We start from the raw sequence: 23,782 nt of genomic DNA, 5'->3' as shown, positions 1-23,782 counted from the left end.
TCCTTTCAAATTACTTAGACAGCAGAGTGTTCACCACTGTGAAGGCCCCCAAAGAGTTTGTGTCTGCCTGCAATGAATGTAGATTGGAATACATGGATATATCTCTAAATTTCGTTAGGGATGTCTCCAGAGTTGCTTTTTAAAACTATTATAGTAATAAAAAAAACTTAGTTCTGATTCAATCCCAAGAAACTAAACAAGCTGATAACCCTCTGATGGACGGAGAAACATTTCAATATATATGAGCACGGATAAAATATTATAAATTGGCCAACATCCACTGTTGATGAAATCAAAAACAGTTCCCGCTCAACAGGATTCATTTATTGGATAATAAATTGGTTGGGAGTCATCTTTTTACATAATCACGGTTTGTATTTGATTTTGAGCCTCCGTACAAAACAATGATAGGAAAAAAATGCTAATTGCTACTAGATATATTATCGTTTAAATACATTTTTTACACTCACAATTATTATCACCAACTACTGTCTATTTTTCAGCTATTATTTTTTAACAACTATGCTAAACTAGGAAATACACATCACAAAAAATGTCAAACAAATTATTCATAACCGCATACTACATAATTCTTCAGGATGAAATTTCAGGATTTGTAGATGGAGGTTTTGAAAAGGAAAAATTAAACTTTTACAATTAATGGTAAATAGACGCGGCAATTTATAAACAATATTCTCCTTCTTAACAAGATATTGTATTCAATAAATAAACCCATTTTCATCAAACTATCAGAACTCCATTTCTTCCCATGGCCTGACTTACATCAAAGTTTGAATTCAAGTGAAAACGTTACCTACAGGCTTACTATCAACTTTAATCTACCAGCATTTAAAAAAATATAAAATATACTTTTAAATTACAATGTCACATATATCACAAAAACTATATAGATGTTGTATGAAGCAACAGTTGTGACGATTCAAAGAACATTTTTGGGAGTGAATAGTGGACAATTTATGGACAATATGGAAAAAACTATAACAAATGCCCCAATGGAACATTTCAGTATATGGTAAAAGATGTTTTTTTTTTGAGTGAAACTTGTTAATATTTTCGAAAAAAAAACAAAGAATATTATATGAATTATAGCCAAAAAATTCTGTTGTTTCATTTTTATCTATCCACCCAAATATTAGGTTATTGCCTATTGTGTTTTTGAGGTAAGAGTGGTAGAAACTGGAAAGTTAAAATATCGAAAAGTCAAAAGAGGTTTCAACTCCCCGGTTCAAACGATGACAAACGGTTTCAATAGTTATAGTTCAATATTCAATTGAATCTTCTTCAGTAAAATCAATATTGGTAAGAAAAATAGGCAACACCATTCTGTATGGTATCAAATAGTCACTATAAATAGTGTCTACGACTAATGACTTAATTACTTTTGCGTGTTTCCTTGGGAAGTTCATACATTTGTTTTTCTATGTATATTCTAGACAACATTCAATCGAAACAAACCAATAATTTATTTCGTTTTCTTAAAATTGTTATGAAGGCATGAAAAACGAAAGGACATTCCATATTTTAATGGTATTTTATTCATTTGTATGTATGTTCTATCGAATATGTCAACTTAAAATTTTGATAACGACTTCTGGCATATTCACTTTGGAAAGCAGATTAGAAGTCTTCGAATCAAACAAAACATAAAACTCTCCCACGATTTCGAGTTTGAACAGAATCAGAATTCAAACTTGGAATTCCAGGTCAAATTCCGCGTTAAAGGTCAGAATTCCAGGAGAATGGCAACATTCCGAATTTATAAAAATTTTATTAATTTCATGTGTGAATTCCAAGTTTGCAATTTTCCAGTTTAATGTCGAAATTCCGAGATTATGACCATAATATCAGGTTAAAGGTAAGAACTCGTGAGTTCAAATTCTGAATCTCCAGGTCAGAATTCAGGATCAAAATTCAGAGTTTAAGGTCAGAGTTCGAGGTCATTATTCTATCAGTTGAAGTTTGATGTCAGAATTCCGAGTTTGCTTTAGTTTCAGGTTTAAGGTCAGAATCCGGAGAGAATGGCATATTCTTTGGATTTACAATAATTATAATAACTTTATTGATAAAATGAACGAGTCCCGTGTTTACGATCGACCATCCAAGTTTAAGGTCAGAATTTCGAGTTTGAGATCAGAATTCAGAGTTTGAAGTCAGAATTCCAACTTTGAATTCAGAGTTTATGTTCGCCATTGGAATTCCGATTAAGGTCAGAATTCCGAGTTTCACGACAGAATTGTCAGATTTATGTCACAACTCTGAGTTTAATATCAGAATCAAGGTTTGAAGTCGAAATTTATGCAAAATAACATTTTTCAAAAAATGAGGATTGTCCTGTTTCCTATAAAGTATACTCTTCAGATGCTGAACCCTATTTTAACTCAATATTTTATAATAATTTTAAGAATCCCAAGAGGTATACATGTTTTTAGAGCGAATTAAAGATAACAAATTTGTTAAAAAAATTAATATGGTGCTTTGTTGATATGATTATTAGATTATTCTTACTCGCAATAGCTTCACTGGGAAACCACTTCTTTATGAATGCAACGTTCAGGAGTGAATATTAACCATACTTATATATAAAGCAGCTTTATAATTTTTCATTTATTTTCATTGATGCCTTCAATTCGATGTAACCACAATTTTAATTTTCCCTTCTTTCTTTTCAAACACATTCACGTGTTTTTTGATTATATTTGTAGAACTTTCAAAATGGCAATTTTGTTTTGATGAGATGAATGGTTGAGAATCATCAGTTATGATATCTCTTCCAATTAATTTGGTAGCCAGCAGTGCAAGTGATTGTTTTGTCCATTTTGTCCAGTTATAGACATTAAAGAATTTTTGGTCTTTCGAGGCAGATTGTATAATAAAAACCATATGTTAGTCCTTCAAACAAAAAATACTAATTTTTGTGTTCTCCAGACTTTTATGTTTAAATAAAGAACTTCACAAGATCCATTCAACTGTAAAATATCTGAATATCTCAAGCAAAAGATTTCCATTCATGTGTTGGTTTTTGTTATTTATACTGAGTGAATTTTGGTCGTTTTTACTTCAGTATCAACCTATTAAAATTACAAAACTACACCTCACGATTTGATCTCCATAAACTTTATTTGAAAAATATCACGTTTCGCTAGCACAGTAGCTTTCTAAAGTAGATTCAAATCATTTGAGAAAGCTACCGTGTCAGCGAAACATGTTGTGATATTTTTCAAATAAAGTTTGTGGAGATAAAATCGTGAGGTGTAGTTTTTGAAATTACTATGGATCTTCATTAAGTAACGGCCGAATCAATCAGAATAATTAAATTACTCGTGAATCATTTGGTGATGGCAACTTGGCAACACAATTGGAAGCCGATGGATTGCAAGAAGGGTTTTTTCAAAGCACATATAGAGATTTCAGTTTATTTGTTCATGTTGACAAGATTTCCATCACAACTGTTAATGAAAATCTAAAAAATCCAGAAGAAAGATCGTGATGTTAGCTTGTTCGAATTAATTTCCTTATTTTAGTACACTATTTTATTCTATGACTAACGGTCCAGTAACCTGCTGTATTTTTTGAGATAATTACAAGTATTATTCGATAAACAATAGCTTTTATACATCAAATTCTTATATTAAAGGTCTTAAAACCTACTTGGTAGGACAAATGTACATAATAAATAATGACAGAGTGATATAAATGTAGTTGGTAGGACGCCCTTTGCAGCTATGTTTGTAATTTTATTTACATGTTTCACTTAAGCATAACTTGTTCCAGTGCTGATCATGTTCTCATTTGCAAAACCCAGAATATAAAAAGATCATATACAGCATGCCCCACATCAAGTACCGTCCAACTAATATTCGAAAAATATTATCAACGCTTTGTTTCATCAAACGGATTATTTTCTGATTCCTACAACAATGTTGTCATGTCACAATTTGAAAAACAAAATAGCAAGTGATTCAAGAAGGCAATCTGAACAAGGTTAGTGTTGATCAAGTAAAAGCTTCATAAACATAATTTGTCCAAATGAAAACAAGAGATTGGTTCGAAAAATATTTAGTGGCAATGTCAAACGAGGAGATTTAGAACATGGGAAATGTTCAACTCATGGAAATAATTGGAAACGCTACAATCTCGGGTTGATTTGGACCCGTTTACTACTTCCTGTGTCTACTTGATTAACACTCTACAGTTCGATTTGCTGTTATCAAACCATTTGGGATATAATTTTTGAATTGTGACAAGATAAATTAAACCAAATAACATATGATTGCTTTTAAATTATTCTATTTGAAAGTGATGGAAATGTTAAATAAGATATGTGTTGAGATAAAATCAGTACCAAATTTTCTTAAAATGGTGGATAATGTGTATGAAATAGTCAATAACGGTTTTAGCTGTTGTGAATTTACCTGTTTACAAATTTTTGTTGACCCCTAAAAGAACAATGGAGGAGATAATTACTTACGATAAAAACTGTTTTCCCAGTGTAGAATCTACAAAAAGGTTTTACTAGTAGAAACTTGAACAAACATAACCTTAAAATCGAGTTTAAAAGCTTCAAAATTCCTTCGGGGTGCAGTTTATTGGATAAAATATTTTTTTCATATATTTTGAAATAATCTCTATTATGAATACTCTGATCCGTTACTTGATGAAAATGAATAACACTATTCACTTCACTAGTAACTAAAGAAGTTACCATGTAACCAAACACGTTTTAAATTAAATTTGTTGTTAATATTCTGTAATTATTATCATGGATAATAATCACTACCATTGTAAATTTAATCAGTTTTTTCAGAGTGGTGTGTCTAACGTAAACACGTCGAAAACCAATTTTTTCACGTGTTTTGGAGTTTTTCAACTCAAAAAATTTTTTTTTCTTTGTACAACTTTCCGCCAGTAATTTTTTTGTAGATTCTGTAGTAGCAATTTTGAGGTTATGCCCCACAAGAATGAATTGTCTGATCACTCAAAATGTCTAAATTGTTCAAGATGAATTCATTCATATTACACAACCCTGATTCGAAAATTAAGCACTGATGAAGACTCAAATAATGCCTAAAATATTGATTATATTTGACTATTAAAAAAAATATCAATACTTGACGTAGGATACACTTGAAATCTGAACAGTCAGTTTTAGAGAAAAATTGCAAAATATGTGAAGGGCTCACCTAAACTATTCAGGATTAATTAATTTAATTAACTAAAATCATTTCTGTACAACTCGATTTTCAATAATTATCAAGCCTAGAATTATCGAAAACCAAGCGGAGTACAAAGCCAAAATAATCCATATTGATGTTATATATGCATTTCTCCAAAGCCAACTATTTCGGAAAAGCACAATAACAAAACATATATTACTGCAAAGTACTGGCATTGTTAATATTGTCCAAAAACATGTTCGAAATCCAATAACACAAAAAAAGGTTAAAATATCTTGAATATCTTCAACGATTTTTTAAAATTTGTTAGTCGGGAAACGCCGCAGTAAAAAATAATGAAAAATCACATGTGTGACTCACTCAAATAACTCAAAAGTAATCCTTGGAGTAAACAATATTTCGAAAACAATATTCCATATACATTTTTTATAGGCGATACTCGGGTTTTGAAATGGACCAAACAGCAAGCAAGTTGATTGTACAACACAAAAAAATCCGTAAACCAAGTGACGAAATAAATAAACTTATTTACAAAAGAATATCAATCAATTAAAATTAAGATTAAAGTGATTTTGGGATTATATATACAAAATATTAAAATTCTATAATATATGTACACCTAACCTGCTAAATGTAATAATTATAAAAGCAAATGAGATAATAAATGAATCACTTTCAAAATGGTTCGTAGTTATCAGAAGGTTCGTGAATTCAACTTAAAAAGTTTTACACAAAAACTTTAGCTAGACCGTCGGCCCCAGCACTTGCTATATACGGTCTTGATGGATGGAAAGCCACATCTAAGATGCTCTCGTCAAACTTTTTACGATGTGCGGTGATTTCTTGAACACAAGTCTTGTTGTCTAAATGCCACAACCTAATCGAACAATCATGTGATCCTAAAAGTAAAGGTCATGTATGAATAATTATAGTATAAAATGAATAAGTGAAACAGAAAATAAATCAGGTTTTAAAACTGAACATAATATGAAACAGTGTTTCAAAGTGTCTCATTTGACTGGAAAATGTGAACAGATCAAAGTATGAATATAGGAACAGTTTATTTGGATTTGAAACGAACCTTTGAGACAGTATGAAAAGACAGACTGACTCCTGCTTAAATCGAGAAGCTACAGCAAACCAGGTACAGTCTGTAAATGGTTTGAAGACTACCTGAACAGTAGAAAACATGTAACAAAGCCTAATAACTTAACTTCCCTTGACATTAGTACTAATAACGGAATACCTCAGGGTAGCACATTAAGACCACTCCAATTTTTACTCTACATAAATGATATTTTCATTAAAGTAGATACGTAGATACTAGAAGTAGGATTCACGTGCGAAAACGTGGCACCATATCAGTTTCGTCTTTCCACAATATTAACAGTACAAGAAATGAGGTCTGCAAGAACTTCTGAGGACCCTTCTTTTTTAGGCGCAGCAAGGAAACAAGGATCAGGGTATTGTCCTTAAACATTCAATCATTAAGACACAAGAGTGATGAACTATTATTATTGTTAGCTGAATATGAATATCCGGATATAATTCTTTCAACTGAACATTGGTTGAAACCGGAAGAACCAATATTTCTACCTCAGTATAGCTTGATTTCAAAATATTGTCGCTTCAACTCAATTGGTGGATGCACCCTTGCTCTAGTTAAAGATTATTTAAGTTCTAATTTCTTCAAGGTTGACGAATTGGATCATTTAATTATAGAAAGAGAGTTTGAATTCTCAATCATAAGATTTGCCGAATTAAATCTTTTTGTAATATGTGTATACAGACCCCCTACATCTAATGTAACAAATTTTTTGAAGGGATTGGAGGTTCTTCTAGATCAGCTTTCCTTATATGCATCCTTACTTCTTACAGGTGATTTTAATATAAACTTTTCTGATACAACATCTACAAATACTAAGTTATTGCTTAACTTATTGACATCGTTTAACCTTCATATGCACGTAGACACCCCTACAAGAATCTCTAATTTCTCTTCCACGATTATTGATTATTTATGTACAAATATTAATGCAGTTGAATGTATGGTTGTAAATTCTGGTTTATCGGACCATGAAGCCATTTTGTGTAATTTATCATTCGAGAGAAACGTCAACAAAAAGTAGTTACGACGAGGAAGACTTTTCAGTAAACACAACTATAATAAGTTTGCCCAACTTTGTGGAGAGTCTGACGGGAATAACGTCCTACATTTTGAGGACCCCCTGAGTGAATTCCATAAATTACTATGTGGGAGGCCCTATTATAGTGTGGATGAATTCTATCAAGGCTCTATCGAATAACTGACATGTAGCTTTGTGTAAACAAGTTATTGAAACCAACACGAAATGGCTATCAATGTTCATTATGTAGAATTATATATTTACGTTTACTTAATATTCATAAATTCATGTACTTATATTTGTAGCTGTTCAGCTGGACTCAATATTGTTCTGTCCATATACTCTGCTCCTGTTATTAAGCACAGACAATTTGTTAATTGTCCCTTATACATGTTTTACTTTACTAGACTTTGCCAATAAGATGTATATATCTTGGGTAATAAAGCATATTTTGAATTGAATTGAATTGAATCCGTGTGAAATTCGTGTCTTTGCTGTCGACACACTTTTATATTACTGTGCACATTTGATAGATATGATGAGTAGTGATAATGTCATACTGTTTCAAGACTAAATAAATCAAAATTCATGTTCTTCAGTAATAAAGCAGGAAATCATAAATTTGAAAGCAGACAGATGAGTATCCATATTGATAATATAGAAATTGAAACAGTTAGTGTGGCGGAATATCTTGGAGTTTGGAGTTATAACTAATCGCAGATTAACATTCAAAGAATAGGTATAAGAGGTAATACAAACTATAATAAGATTTGCCCATTTTCTGGAATATATTCAATTCAGCAATTTATTCTGAACGTATCCATTTTAGCATATGCCACAACACCTAGATCACTAATGGTCTTTGTAGATTCACTTTTATTATTTTGATCAGTGTTGAGTGGTCGAGAGAAAATCATAATATTGCATTTAATCACTTCGACATTCACCCAGTTGTCAGTACACGGGTCCATGAAATATGTATTATCACTTCGAGGTTCCTCGCAATCCTATCTAGATTCAATAATCCTAAATATTTAGAGATCTGCAAACATTAAAATTTGTGAATGATTGATTTTGTTTTTAATTGAGCTAAAAAAAATATTAAAATGGTTGATATTTTAAAAATAATTTTTAAATTACTTGATAAACTGTTCATTTCTGTGGTTTTTCCATAAATAAAAGTTGGCATTTGATGATTCATAAACTGATAGTAACTGCAGGGCAAATGCATTTGCATTTTCATTACTATTTTAATAAAACAAATATCTGGCATAAGGCGAACTATAATTTTTCTGTTTATCGTTCATGAAGTAACAAAAGTATTTAATATTCTATACAGTATCATTTTTACTCTTTTGATAGAATTGTCATTACAAATTTGTTAGCATCAAGTTCTAATATCAGAAAAAATCAAATATTCATCCCAATTTTCGATTTCTTTTGATCTCTTGAGCTTTTCGCTTTTCAGGTTTTCACCAACAGGGAAAATTTGGCCTAGTATAACGAACAAACAGAACACAACTTTGAATACCCGAATAAAGAATTTCTATAAGAATTGTCCGTTAAATAAATTAATAGCATTTTTATTTTGAATACTGACATACCTGAGAGAAGATACAATCCGTTAGGATCAACAGCCAAACTAGTGACGGCATCCAGATGCGCCACCATAGAATGTACCATTTTTCCCGTGTGATTGTCCCAGAATCTGATGTGCCTATCTTCGTGAGCTGTGATTGTCACAGCTAATGTTGGATGACATACAATCTTATTGATTTGCCTAGCGCTAGAGTTCACTCCGTCTGGAGCCGTAGACTCTAACCTAGTCACAGCCTTTCCGGTTTCTGTATCGAATATAACGCAATGCGAACTAGAGTATGAAGCTACTATACGGTTTGGTTCGTCTCTCACAAAGTCAACACTGGAAGGAATACCGTCTTGTTCCGAAACGTACGTTGACAAGAGTTGTTGCTGAAATAATTTATTTATTAATGGAATGCACACTACTCCGGTGAATAATAATGATAATAATAAATGTATTCATGGATGAATACAAAAAGTATTTCAACAATAAGCCTTCATATATCACTAAGACTTACTGAAGATTTACTGATATTCAAACCATGGAATTCTGATATTAATGCTTATTCTGGTATTACCAAAAGAGTTTAGGTTATATTGTATAATGGCCCTTATAGAGGCCATCATGAAATTGCTTATTTAAGTTTTAGAAAGATTATGTAGTCTATAAAATTCAAAGCAATAAGCATCATTTTAGGTTTATTTGTACCACTTGTTTGCTACATCAATCAATCAATTCAATCATTTATTTAATGTACAAGTTACCTAAAAGTTTAACAGACTGTGTCAAGCTACTATCTTTTAGGAGAAACTTGAAGGCGATTCTTGTTAAAAAGGCTCACTATACATTAGATGAATTCGACACATAATCTTCATATATGTATTCATTTGAACTACCATACTGTTTGAGTATGTGATCATGTATATATATATATATATATATATATATATATATATATATATACATATATATATATATATATATATATATATGTGTGTGTGTGTGTGTACATGTATATATGTACTTAATCGACAATATGTAATTCTTATGAAATTAAACGTGTATCTCTCTTTTTTTAATCACCAGTTGAAAACCAAATTGAATAATTTGAATCCTTTCACTGGGACAAACATTTCAATGACTGTGTAGAGATCATAGAAACACTGTAAGGCAATATTGTTATCTTTCTGATTAAATATAATAGACCAATTAAAAGGGGATAGATATGGTTTCATTATAGTTATCAACATAAATTCCAATTGAAGGAATATAAGTAACAAGCTGAAATAATGTAAGTTATTCCCTGAAAAAATAACACCGGCCGCCGCTGGTCTTCATCAAACGACTGTGATTTGGCCAATGTCACGCTCAACTCGCCTTGCACTTCTCGATCCATCTAGGTGTCACGTCCCTTCCAGAGACTTCCATTGAGATATATAAACACTACCAACAGTCAGATGGAGCAAGTCTAGTTGACACTGCAGTACGAAGTGAGCTAACAAGGTTATAGATATTCGAGTATCAGTTTGAAATTTAGTTAAAGCTTTTGTGTTATATTGGCAATGTAGAAGTGAAATAAAGTCGAGTTTAATTGTACAGTGTGTTCAATTATTGTCGAACCCACGGGAAAAACGTAACAATAAGTTCAATGATTCTCATGAAAGGGTTACTAACTAACACCTACCTTACTGTGTGGAGTCCATAGCTTGACAGTTCCGTCAGCAGAACAGGACAAAAGTTGCTGTTTGGAATTCAAGACCGCCAATCCCCAGACGGCATCTGAATGCCCGTGAAGAGCAGCATTCAGGATATCGGGCTCATACAGATCGTATGGATCAATGTTGGAATTGGGAACATTCCAACAATTCACAGCACCATCTAGTCCACCTGAATAGCAATGTTCTCCTGTTCCTGATACAGCAAGACACAGTACTGGTCCTAGAACATATTAACAGTGATTATTTCTTCGTTACATTTTCCTATGTATATGTGACATCTGAGATGTCACCTTCATTAAAAATGAACTTCACCAAAAGCCTTGTTCAAAATTTTCTAACTCAAAAAAAAACATAATTTTCTCAGGATGACTCAAACAGTAAATAAACTAACCTGTATGACATCTAAACGTATAGAGAGGCTCAACATCCAACGACGCACTTTTCTTAGCAGGAACAGTCTTCTGTAGATTCCATAATTTCAAAGTGTGATCCTCACTTGCCGTTATCAAAACGGGATCGACTGGATGGAAAGCTAGAGCACGCACACCGTCGAAATGACTGCGGAGCGTATATTTGGCGTTCCATGTTTTCCTAAATGCCTCCTTACTGCTAGCAATATCGTACGTATTTTCAGCATCATTATTAACTGTTAATTGAGCTAACTCGCCAAGTCCGAGACTCGAGTCGAAATTTTCTTCATCATTCATTCCTATGGGTCGCTTCGGGATTGGTGCTAAAGAGGAAAAACAGAATTTCAAACTGCTGCTAAAAATTGTTGATGTTTAGTCAAACTAACTCAATTCAATCACCAATTGAAGGTTGAGTAAAATGAAATTAATGTTTTTGATATGAGGTTACCAAGTTTGTGGGGAAAATTTTCAAAACATTGCACATTCATGAACTATAGAGATAGAATTTCATTTACATGGGAAAAATGTTGCTTATGTCAAAGATTTAAATTGAACAATATAAAAAAATACTAAACACCTTATAGATTTTCCATAATACATTTTCTTTTGAGACAGGCGACGTATTTTTATAATTTCCGAAAAAAATTACTGTAGAATTTGTTGAAAGTTCATGACAATTTCGTTTTAGAAATTTCAGACCTGCTGCCAATAGGCATTAGATCCATTTATTAGCTCATATTACATTCAGTTATTCTCATACAAGACATATTTTTCAAATAAAAAATCAGCTGGTGTTGGTAATATTTTCCATACATTAGAAAATTCATTTGATTAGCGATAAGTGTACGTTTCTAGCAGAAGCAATATATATAAGTTTTGAAACAAGACTATTTCCATTGTTCTTGAAAACAGCAATATTCATTTCATTTTCTCTGCTTACACTTTGATATATTACTCAGTAAATTACACAAAAGGAATTTCTCTCGATGACAAAATCATACCTCCTTGACCGAAAATGGTTCACAGTAGTAAATGAGCTAGGAACGAAATAGGTACAAACTCTGAGGTTCCACAGGGAATAGTTCTTGCTGGAATGTGCTACTTAGATGCCAAGTATTTCAAGTTTGCAAATGATATTGCTATCGTTTACAAGAGAACCTATGCTAAAATAATAAACAATGATGAACAGTGATTCAGATCGCTATCATTTATGGTTAGAAAAAACAACTCCAACTCAGTATAAAGAAAACAAGTCACATGATATCCTTTCTGAACATTAAAAATTCCTTGGATTCCTTATAGACAAAAAATTGAAGTTTTCATTTCTGTAGAAATTATCAGAATGTTATGATGTAAAGATTGTTACAAGATGACACGGCAAATCAACTGGCAAAATAAACTACTACGCATGTCATAGAGTCAGTCAAAAATGCTTCATAGCCAAGTTTAGGTTTTCTTGAGAAAGCAGGCTCAAGAACTAAAACAATCAGAAACATTAAAATAAAGGTCAGGAATTAAAACAAGATAATAATATGGCTCAAGCACACTTCAAAAAGTCTATGGTAAAAGTCTGAGTTAAAAATTTTTATAAGTTGCAATTATGAGTTGCGAAGTCACCCGAAAGAAATTCCTAGATACTATAATAAACTTTATCTACCATAAGTTTTTTTCACTCTTTTTCGAAACTGTAGCATGTTAACTTTCTGATTGAAAGGGGGAGATGATTGAAATATTTTTTGCTATTATTAAGAATTGAGTTTTTAATTTGTGCTGTTGACGGGCTAGGACGAGGAATATTGAATGTGGAATGAGTGGCATAACTTTGAGTTGAGTTCGAGATGTTATCTTTGTGCTTTTCATGCATTAGGCAGACTGTTTCTAAAATAAAGAGGTAGTAGACTGTTAAGATGTGATGAGTTACACTTGAGATATGGTACTATTACCTTTGAAAAATGAATATTCCCAATTCATAATGTCTGCTATGACGCAATTGAAAAATTAATTTGCAACATCAGTAATTGTTTCATCAGTCTATCGCAAAAATTAAGTTACTTAATGAAATTTCAAACGAAAAGTCTTTAGCTCTGAATAACAGTTGTTTGAAATCATTTAGTGTCAATTATGATATCACAAATGTCCTAAACATGTAACAGCTTAATGATATTTGGATATCTGTAACCTACTTCGAGTGTATGTCACTGTAGTCTTGCAGAATTAATCTGGTGAGTTTGTCGCCCTGCTAGAGGCTGTTACTTGCACTGCATGGAACTGGTGGTTATGACCACACAGAATTCGTAGTGTTGGTTAATTATACTGTTGTAGCCAACTACACCTAAAGACACATTTACAGGTCTTTAGCAAATTAAGCCATCTGAAGTTTCTCGACAAATCGAGGGAAAGCATCATGAAAGGATTGTTTTTTCAAAACAAGGTTTTCTGAAAACTTCCAGACTCAAAGCAAAGCTTCGAAGAATGTTGCACAGTCGAGATCCAACAGAGAACACAAAAAATACCTTGGAACTCCGTAATATATTCTGAATTTTTATATGATTGAACTGGTTTGTAACACACGCAACTTTTTCCCCATTTATCTGTTCATCTTTTATAGTTTACAAAATCCAAATGGAGATGGTAAGAAAGGGCTGCCTGTATATTTGTCATGATAAGTTAGTATTAAAAAGTTTTTATGAACAGAAAATGTTAATTATTAGAATTTGGAACCTCGGGGGTGGAATGAATCTATCGAAAAAACTTTTCCCTCACCAGAACAAAATTGCTCTCAGTGCGCGTTTCGCTAAGTCACCTCCTGATGATGCTAACTTAGTCAGCGAAACACATGTTGAGCACTTTTGTTCTGGTGGAGGGAAAGTGTTTTCAATAGAACAGAAAATGTGGGAAAAGGTGTTTTCAATTGAACAGAAAATGGGTTTGAAAAATAGAGTTTCTGCACCTTTTCAGTAGACTGACTCATATGAAAGTTCTTGCTGTGTTCCACTAGATTAGGGGAACACATTATAGAAAGATAAGGTAACTTTTAGACTCAAAGTGAAGCTTGGAATAATGTGTAACAGTCGAAATCCAATATGGAACTATAATAAATACCTTTCAACTAACTATTAATACTTTAGGATGTATCCCTGTCAAGAAACAGGGATACATGTTCAATGAGTCATTACAGTGAGGGCAGCCATATATTCTCTTGTAGAATAGCAAGCTAGCGTTGTCAAGAAATCTTTCAAATATTGTTTAAAGTCTTGAGGGTTCCATGTTTTTTACAAATGTTGGTACTATATTGTAGATGTTCACATCGAAAGTTTTTACTGGATTTTTGCAGTCTCTTTCTGCTTGGTATGATTAATTGGCGGCGTCTAGTGACATAACTGGAAATCCGACTTTATTTTATAGTTTTTTTTATTTTTGTGAGTTTATTGTAGAAGTTGTTGAATGAATATGGATGATAATGTCATAATTTCAAGAGATGCAATGAGTGGTCTCCAAGTGTCGGTATAACTGGCACAAGCTATTATTCTTACATAAATTTTTGAAGTAAATATAAATAGGGATGTGTTTTTGGTATAATTCAAGTTCCATATAAAAGTAGTTGTTTCCAAAGTATTTTCTCCATCATGTAATTCAATGTTTACAGGAAAAAAGTTGTTTTGAATGGTCTTTTTCTTCCAGTTTGTATCTGAAAGTTACTTCTTTGCTTGAAGAGTTTATTTTGAAATCAACTACTTTCTTCTTTCATTTGGAAAATTCCCACATTTTTTTCTTTGTTTCTGAATAAAATTGATTAACCTCTCCTAAAATTGTACTCCTTCCAATTTATATTCATACTTTATAATTCGCAAAATCCAGATAGATATCATAAAAAAGGTTTTTCAAAAGAAATGTGTTTTTGAAATTACTTTTCGTTTAATACAAAATCAAATAACCAAATTTCAATATCAAATAATAACGCAAGAGTATTTTTACTATTTATGTATTTATCACTTCGTTTGTTTTATTTGTATTTACTGCTTTATTACCCTTATTCCAATCAGCTTGTTCGCCTTTGATGTCTTGTTTCTTTTCCGTCTCCGACAACTGATTTAGTTCATTGAAAACTTCTAAAGCAATGGCATCCACGTCATCGCCTAAAACTGAAACAAAGAATAAACATTTAAAACCACAACTGAGCTAAGGAACATTCTCTTCCACAAATCATTTCCCTTTCTTTTATGAGTGAAGAGTTTGTTCATTTCACGGATATTTCACACCTTTTTTACCAAGTTTGACATCGTCTTCGATATCTTCTGTGGGTTCGATATCCACATCATCGCTCATATCTTCATCGTCGTCCATATCGACGTCAGTATTGGATAGGAAGTCTAGATTCGCCATTACTGCTGCTTCAGTATCCAACATCATTGCTTCTGCTAGAGAGCCTGGTTGTGCCTTTTTTGCTGGAGTTCTCCTGCCTTGAAACATGAAATGGAAAATTTATTAATTTGTTATTCCTTCAATTCATGAAAGTAGATTAAGGTAAAAGTTTTCTAAAAGTGAATTATAAACTCCAAATTATATAAATATCAGTAACACTATTGGATACTCAAAACTTTCAAAAAAATCGATCTCTCAATGACTGACTGACACACGTTGCTGAGACTTTGAGACATAACCTTCGTCCTCGCAGACAACCCACTCATCACTGATGTTGTCTGCCGCAATAGCAGATGAATCGATTGGTTCTTCAGGTTCCATTCGACTGCAGACTACCAGCCCGAATTTTATTCTTCTCAATCATCCAAGTACGATTCCAATTTATTGTTCAATCATCTTTTTTTTTATACTATCCCTGTTTACAGTAAAATCGTATGTCTGTAAATAAATAGATACTGAATATTACAACATAGCATTGTAATTTTATGGTATCTGAATTGAACTTTTTTATGAATATAATATAGTCGTACCTCCAATTGCTTTGTGGAAAAGTATTTATGAAAAAATATATATCCTTTTAGTCATCTGTTTCATTTGTCTGTTTGTCATACAAATAGTTTTAGCCACTAGTATCTCACGAGGGACACATAAATGACTATGATGTAAAGTATTCTCAAATATATGAGGACGGCTGGAGGATAAGGCAGCGAAGTTCATTCCAAAATTGCTAAATTTCTACCAAAGAACCTTTGCAGATTTGCTTGAACTGGTGACGAATCATGGTTATAACATCGAAACCAAAGTCCAATCATCAAGATGGAAGAGTCTAGGAGAGCCAAGACCAAAATAGCAAGTCAAGTTCGATCAAGTGTCAAGGTTTTGCTCACTATTGTCTTCAATTACCGTGGCGTACTGCATCAGGATTTTGTGCCACATGGTCGTAATGTCAATAAGGAGTATTATCTTGAAGTTATGCGCCGCTTGCGAGAAACAAGAAACGAAGAAAACGTCTGGTACTGTGGAAAAACAATTCACGTTTTTTGCGTCACGATAATGCACCTGCTCATTCATCATTAGTTATTGGTGATTTTTTTGCCAAAAACAATACCGTAATCATGCCTCGGCCACCATAATCACCAGATTTGCCCCCGTGCGTTTTTTTCCTATTCCCCAGATTGAGATCCATGAAAGGACGGCGTTTTGTGACGATTCGGGAGATAAAAATCCAATCATTGAGAGAGCTCAAGGACATCAAAAAGTGCATATCAGAACTGCAAAGATTGGAAAAAAAGCTGGCACGAGTGTATTATATCTGAGAAGGACTACTTTGAAGAGGGGGAAAGAATAATTGATGAATGGATAAGTATTTTTGAGAAAAATGAAAATTCACTCCATTTTTTGACCAGACAGCGTGCTATTAACAAAATTCACTTAGTGTTTGAAAAAATGTTCAAGTAAAACGTGTTTCACTGGTTTCCTAAAAACATTTTGGATATGCTGTATGGAAGTCCTCCCTAGTGGCACAAGGGTGTAATGAAAAATTCATGTGTATCTAGAAAATTAAAATCAATAAAATTAATGATTAATCTTAAAAATATCTTTGAACCTTATTCAGAATTGTACTATTCACAATTATGTGCAAAATATCAACGTATCCGGTGGCAACAGATATTTCAAGTATTCCAAGTGCAGCACTTTTTCTATTTATTGAAAAGGAGCAAATGCAGACGGCAGCTCTTCGTCGGTTGGCACCGACGCCACTGCAACTTTTAAAATGTTTATGTCAAAAAGAGTTCTTACTTGGATTGTTGAGCAACCGAGTAATGACTAAATAGTTGTTATACCCAAAACTATAAGAGACTTTACCATATGATGTTATCAAATTGATGAGTGTTAATCAATAAATAAATAAAACATAGTAAAACACACAAACATTTATTATTAATAACTCTTCAAAAGTTCAGAGCAAAAGTTCCCAGAAATAAGACTTGTAATTCTATAATAATATTCAAAATTAGATACTTCGAGAGGTTAATTGATTAGGTAGAAGATGTTTTAGGAAATTAATTTCCCAGCGCATAGTACTATGTGGTGGTTTACATATATTCGTTGAAAAACATATAGTTTAACCCGAGTGTATCTAGATCGAATGTACAATAATAATTGAAAATTTAAATGGTAGGATTTTATCCTGTATTAAAAATATATAAGTAAACCTGTTCCTCTGGCGACAGCACTTTGAAAACTGAGTACGGAATCCCAGGCCAACCAGGACTGGACTGATGAGTGGAGCGATACTATGATAGCTTTAGATAGATAGATAGATATTTATTTTCTCCTTCATTGCCACTATTACATGGATCAGGTAAGTCAGAAATACATAAAATGAAATGTAAAATGTATAAGGTATATATACTAAACACATCTTCCATAGACATGGATTGTGAACGTCAACAAGGATTTAAACCAAGGTAAGCTCATGGAAATTACATAAAATATGAATTGTGTACAATTAAATAGCATACAACAGATACAAACTTAGTATACTGGAGATAAAATCCATGTATATACTAATACACTGTGTACACCGATACACTATTTGTGTGTTAGTATACACAGATGTGAGTTATGTATAACTGAAAATCGCAATTAAGATACAGGTCCAGATAACATTACAATATACCAACTGACCTTACACAAAAATAGAGTGCAGGTAAACAATTATACCCACTAATTATGCCAACAAGGTTTACTTATTGGTTATGTACTACTATTTATAGTTTTTAAATAATTTTCAAATTCTTGTATACTGTAGAAGCAACCTTTGTTCATAATCTTTCTCAGTTCTTTTTTGAAGATTATTACAGACGAACATTTGATATTGTGAGGAAGCAAGTTGAAATAAGAACATCCTCTGTAGATTCCAGTTTTTTTAAAGAATGCGTGATTAACCCTGCCCAGTCGCAAATTTTTAGAATTTCTAGTGGCATACTTTGAAATACCTCCGACTTTCTCAAAGTAATTGATGTTTGTTTTGACATACATTAGAATTTTCATGAGATATATACTAGTTAAAGGGATATTGTTCCGTATAAAAGTATCTCGGCATGATTCGTTATAGGAAAGATCAAATATTACACGAATTATCCTTTTTTGTATTACAAACGGTCTTCCCATCTCTGTGCTATTTCCCCATGACATAATATTGTAGTTCAGAGTTGAGTGAACTAATGCATAGTATATATTTAGTAGAGATTTCATGTTCAAGGATTTTTTCAGTTGCTTAATCGCAAAGCACTGGCTACTGAGTTTTTTGCAGATAAAGTCAATGTGCCAGTTCCAGTGCATTTTGGAGTCGATGAATGTGCCCAAAAATTTGTCATCTTCACACATGCTCATCGTGATATTGTTTATTAATATATTGTAGAATAATATTAATATATTATTTTCTCTGAGTGCAATCAAATGTTCATCGGGCTGAACCATGGAGTGTACACTTCGGGCAAGTGAGCCCTATTGGAACCATAGGGGTTAAACCAAAGCTTGGGAGATAACCAACCAGAACAGAAACCGTGACAATTCCTTGGGTGAAAATCCTGCGTGTACAACAACCCTTCCATGAAGAGTTTAACCTTGTAGTAAAAAGACGTTGGCATGGTACAAAGTATTCAAACACCAAATTGTCTTAAATGTTCAATATAGGCCTCTATCAAAAGCCAGGACGTAGTGGTTGATAATAAGATGGGTAGAACGAAATATCCACTAAGGATCATTTAACAAATTCAGGATTCGTCAGCCGAACAAAACCAGAAACACCTGTCGTTTTCGCGAAATCTACCATCCTAACTGATCAGAAAAGAATTCCTTTTCTTCTTCTTCTTTTCGGAAGATAGGATACTAGCGTTTTGACCTATCAATATTTGCACCTTCCATGCATAAAGGACCAATCTGATCAGAATAAAGTAATGGTATGTTTGGTTGTATCTAGTCAGACTCCCCCTAAAGCTAAATTGGCTACACTGACGAAAAATGAAACAGTTGGAAGTTGAAATATCATCAAACAGCTGACAATTAAAATTAAACAGAAAATACAAACAGAAAATCTCAACTCGAGGACACTCCTTGTGAAACTTATCCATAACCAAAACATTCGAGACTGGCAATGGGATTTTTATAAGGTTTCAATGGATGAGGTTAGACAACCAACTTTACATATCTATGTTCGTTATTTTCACGTTCGCTGAGGGTAGGTCACCACGGAGTGAAATCTATGTTGCTCTAAAACTTTTTTATTTATTTACAAAATAAAGTAGCGAAAATTTACATGCTACAAGTTTTCAACAAATATACAACTCACCTTGAGTTTCACTAGCCCTTTTATTGGATTCATTACCATTCACCGAACTACTATTATGGTTCTCCTCCTGATCGGCATTATTGTTATTCAGACCGAGTAGAGCTCTAACTCTTGTTGACCTAACATCGATTATTCTATCGGTATAGCCGATTTCTTGCAAATATTGCCGCAGCAATTGACGACCTTGCTTCCATGTGGAATTCGTTACGGAGACATAGGACTGATCCGATTCCAATTGGGATTCGCCTGTTTCATCTATCACAGGTGGTTTCATATCGCCTTGCTGCAGCTCCGTGCCGTACTTCAATTTGTGGAATTTCGCCCTTTCCTGCTTGAGGGCGTACTCCAACATCTTTATACGTCGTACAAGGTCATTCTTGAGGTTTTCCTGTCCCTTTCTCTCGCCCTGTAGAAAGGCAATTCGAGCCTGAAAACAAATATAAGTGTTGCAACGGTTGAAGCGTTTCTGGTTTAATGAAAGTTCTCATGTAGCAAAAAACGCGGTAACTCGACCATAAATATGTAATAACTATTTAGAAAGATTTATGCAATACGGTAATATATATACTCTAGTAAATGAAGTTTTAATTATCAGCAATTGTTCTTTGAAGTCGGTTTTCTCTTCAGAATAATTTCATTCAAAATAATAAATAGCATAATATTATGCTGTTGAAGGATGCAATCATTTCAACAAGATATTAGATTCTTTTTATTCCAATTCAAGCTAATGGGTTTTTTAAGTTTTGCATTGGTAATCTTTCTTGACTTGACTTCATCACATGAATAATCACAGGCCGATATCACTATTACCTATCTCGTCAAAGATCTTTGAAAAAATTGTTCAAATAAAAATGAAAAACCATTCTGAACAAAACAAAATTTTTACAAAATCCCAATATGGATTTCGAAATAACAAATCCACAACTCCTGCAATAAGTAAACTTATATAATCTACTACTTCTCCATTTTCATACAAAATAATATGGGAATCTTCTATATTAAGGAAGAAAGCAATTAATTTCAAAATATAATATTCATAAAGTTGTGTAGATCATGCAAAGAAGTAACTTTCAGATACAAACGGCAAAAAAAAGGCCCTCAACAACTTTCATATAAACATTGAATTAGAAGAAAAAATACTTTTTTATCAACTACTTTCATATGAACATTGAATTACACAAAAAAAACTTTTTCTTGTTCAGTTTATACTCCAAACATTCGTTATGAGTTTGAATGACATATCATCCACAGGATTGGTAAATAATGTATACTATATTGTGTAGTAATCCTGTGAATGATATCTGATTCGATTCCATAACAAATGTTTGGAATACAAACTGAATAGCAATAGCCGTTTGATAATCAAACTAAAATTGCTGGAAACTGTTTGTTGGCTCTGTCGTCACCATTTCAGAATAATTATGAAAATAGGCAGTTGAACTTTTTGTTATTTCATGTTTATTATATCCTGCTTTAACAAAAAATTGAAAAAATACATGGATAACACCATCTACCCACGATTTTTCCATAAAAAATGGAGTCAATGATGTGTCATTAGGTTCTAGATACAAGGAATATTTGTCTTCACTTTCTCAAGACAGGGAATTGCACGATTCGACTCTGATGTGGTTTTTCGGAAGAGATACGTTGAGAAATACATAACTGAATTTGTTATGTATACTTTGACCCATTTGTTTGGACTTTCATTGTCTAATATGATATAAAATGACTTTAAATATCTGAAAGAATCGATAAAATCAAAAGTGCTGAAAATAACAATTATATTAAGAAAAAAAACACCCTGAAGTGAAATTACAATAAAATAAAATACAAGCAACAATTGAGAATTGAACAATAAAAAAATCAAAATTAAAATATTCCAAGCCAGGTTACTACAAGACGTTTTGATTGTTAGTATCCACAATGGTCTTCGGATGATTACTGGACTTATGGGTTTTCATATGTTGCGTATTTCTACGCTAGCTTGGCTGAATGCATCACCTGAAGACGATTGTGGATGCTAACAATCGAAACGTCGTGAAGTAACTTGTCTTGAAATCTTAGAATTTTTATATTTTTTTATTGTTCAATTCTCAATTGATGCTTGTATTTTATTTTATTGTAATTTAATTTCAGGGTTATTTTTATCTTAATATAATTGTTATTTTCAGCTATTCACTTCAACTTTATTGATTCTTTCAGGGATTTTAAATCATTTTATATCATTTACTTATTTATTTATTTCATGCACTATTCTATAGGATGAACCCAATTACAGAATAGAGAGTAACAGTGGCATTTACAAATATGTACTAACATAATATAATTTGTGAATCTATATAAAAAAAATAATTAAAAGCAAAATTGTCAGTTAGCTAAGAAATGTCTTTTGATTTGAATAATCTAGCAGTTGAATATATCTAGGACATGACTAACAGAATTAGAGGCATCGCACAATGTATAAATTGGAGATTTTTTCATTATATTTGTACGCGGAGTGTTGAGATAAAATGTGACACTATTCCTAGATGACTGTCTATGAACCCAAAAATTGAACATATGTAACAATTGAGAGCAGGTGATGATATTGTTTATGATCTTGAATAAAAAAGAAATGAATAATATTTACGCCTTACCTTAAGACTACAAAAATTGTTCAAGCAATTCATAATAGGGTATTCCTACAGTAGGATACGTGCCAAGTTTGAAGGACATATATTTTAGGAAGCGCCTCTGTAGGGCTGCTAGTTGATTTATATGAACCTGATAGTAGGGACTCCACACTACAGATGCATATTCCAGCCTAGATCGAACAAAAGTGAAATAAAGTAATTTCAATACTGAAGCTTTTTCGAAGTATTTTGTATTTCTAACTAAGAATCCATACATGTGGTGAGCAGCTGTTAGAGTAGTGTCGATATGTTTATTGAAAGAGAGGGAGGAATCAAAAGTAACACCTAGATCAGTGAGTGTGACAGGAAGCTCCAGAACTTGATTGTTATTATTGTTATTAGACAATGGAAGTCCAAACTGATGAAATTCACTATCACCCATTTCTTGAGGAAAATTATTAACCAAAATGCTCATCAGGAAATAATACAAAAATATTTTCATGGAGGAGACATCTTAATTAGTTACCAAAGAATTCTAGAAAGTGATTTTTTTATGCAACTCAATCAAAATGCAATCTAGTAGTTGAAAATCCAAAAAAAGTTGAAATGTGAAAACTCAAATATTGCTAGAGACTATACAAGCAAACCTATGAGTACTGCGGATAATGAAGGTATGGAATTAATTCTTGCTTAGAACAACTTAAAATACTTTTATTAAAAATGTTGGTTTTTAAAATAATCAATTTTACAATCTGACTTTTCTTATTATGGCAACCTTATGTGTCTTTGTTTTTTATAATAAAATATATCAACAGGTATAGGAACACATATACAGGATGAGCCAAAATGGTCACCACAGTACTCCCCCTCCAGTGAAGATGGTCACTCGAAATGAACATTTTTTTTTGGTGCTTCTCTGTATCTTTTGTGTTTCACACGTTCTTTCTCCCTCGTATTCTTCAACAAAAGCTGGTTTCAAACGGTCAATACTAATATTTTCATGTTTTCCATTGGCTAATAGAGTGAAATATTTCTCGTTTCTGTTAATCACCCTGAATGGTCCATTATAAGGTGTTTGAAGGTTTTTTTAATATGGTCAACTCTAATGAACACATGGGAACAAGTTGATATTTCGTTTTGCAAGAATACTTTTCGTTTATCGTGATTAGTTCCAGGCGTTGCTCTCATTTTTATCATGTTTTTTCTAAGATTTTGAAGAAAATGTTGATAAGTAGTCCTTTCTATTATAAGTTCTCCTGGAATCCTGAGGGTTGTTTCATACACCAATTCAGCACTTGAACACTGCAATTGTTCCTTTACTGAAACCCTGATTCCCAGTAAAATTGTAGGAAGAAGGTCC

General features: G+C 32.5%; 1 protein-coding gene across 1 annotated transcript in view; it reads right to left on the bottom strand.

Annotated features, from left to right (window-relative positions):
• Nucleotides 1-419: 419 nt before the first annotated feature.
• Cka (Connector of kinase to AP-1) overlaps nt 420-23,782 on the bottom strand; it is a 31,095-nt gene continuing 7,732 nt past the window's right edge. Inside the window, exons 2-8 of the mRNA XM_023162527.2 lie at nt 19,811-20,237; nt 15,291-15,491; nt 15,060-15,173; nt 11,013-11,354; nt 10,588-10,841; nt 8,926-9,292; nt 420-6,094 (exon numbers count right to left, since the gene is read on the bottom strand). Of these exons, the coding sequence (XP_023018295.1) occupies nt 5,922-6,094; nt 8,926-9,292; nt 10,588-10,841; nt 11,013-11,354; nt 15,060-15,173; nt 15,291-15,491; nt 19,811-20,237 (1,878 nt within the window). The 3' untranslated portion in view covers nt 420-5,921. The remainder of the gene's footprint in view (nt 6,095-8,925; nt 9,293-10,587; nt 10,842-11,012; nt 11,355-15,059; nt 15,174-15,290; nt 15,492-19,810; nt 20,238-23,782) is intronic.

Source organism: Leptinotarsa decemlineata, unplaced genomic scaffold (assembly GCF_025532065.1).
Source record: "Leptinotarsa decemlineata unplaced genomic scaffold, Ldec_3_MD MMD2_tig00000576_RagTag_RagTag, whole genome shotgun sequence".
Taxonomy (NCBI): Eukaryota; Metazoa; Arthropoda; class Insecta; order Coleoptera; family Chrysomelidae; genus Leptinotarsa; species Leptinotarsa decemlineata.
The sequence above is the reverse complement of the archived record's forward strand: the minus strand, read 5'-3'. Positions and strand labels throughout refer to the sequence as shown.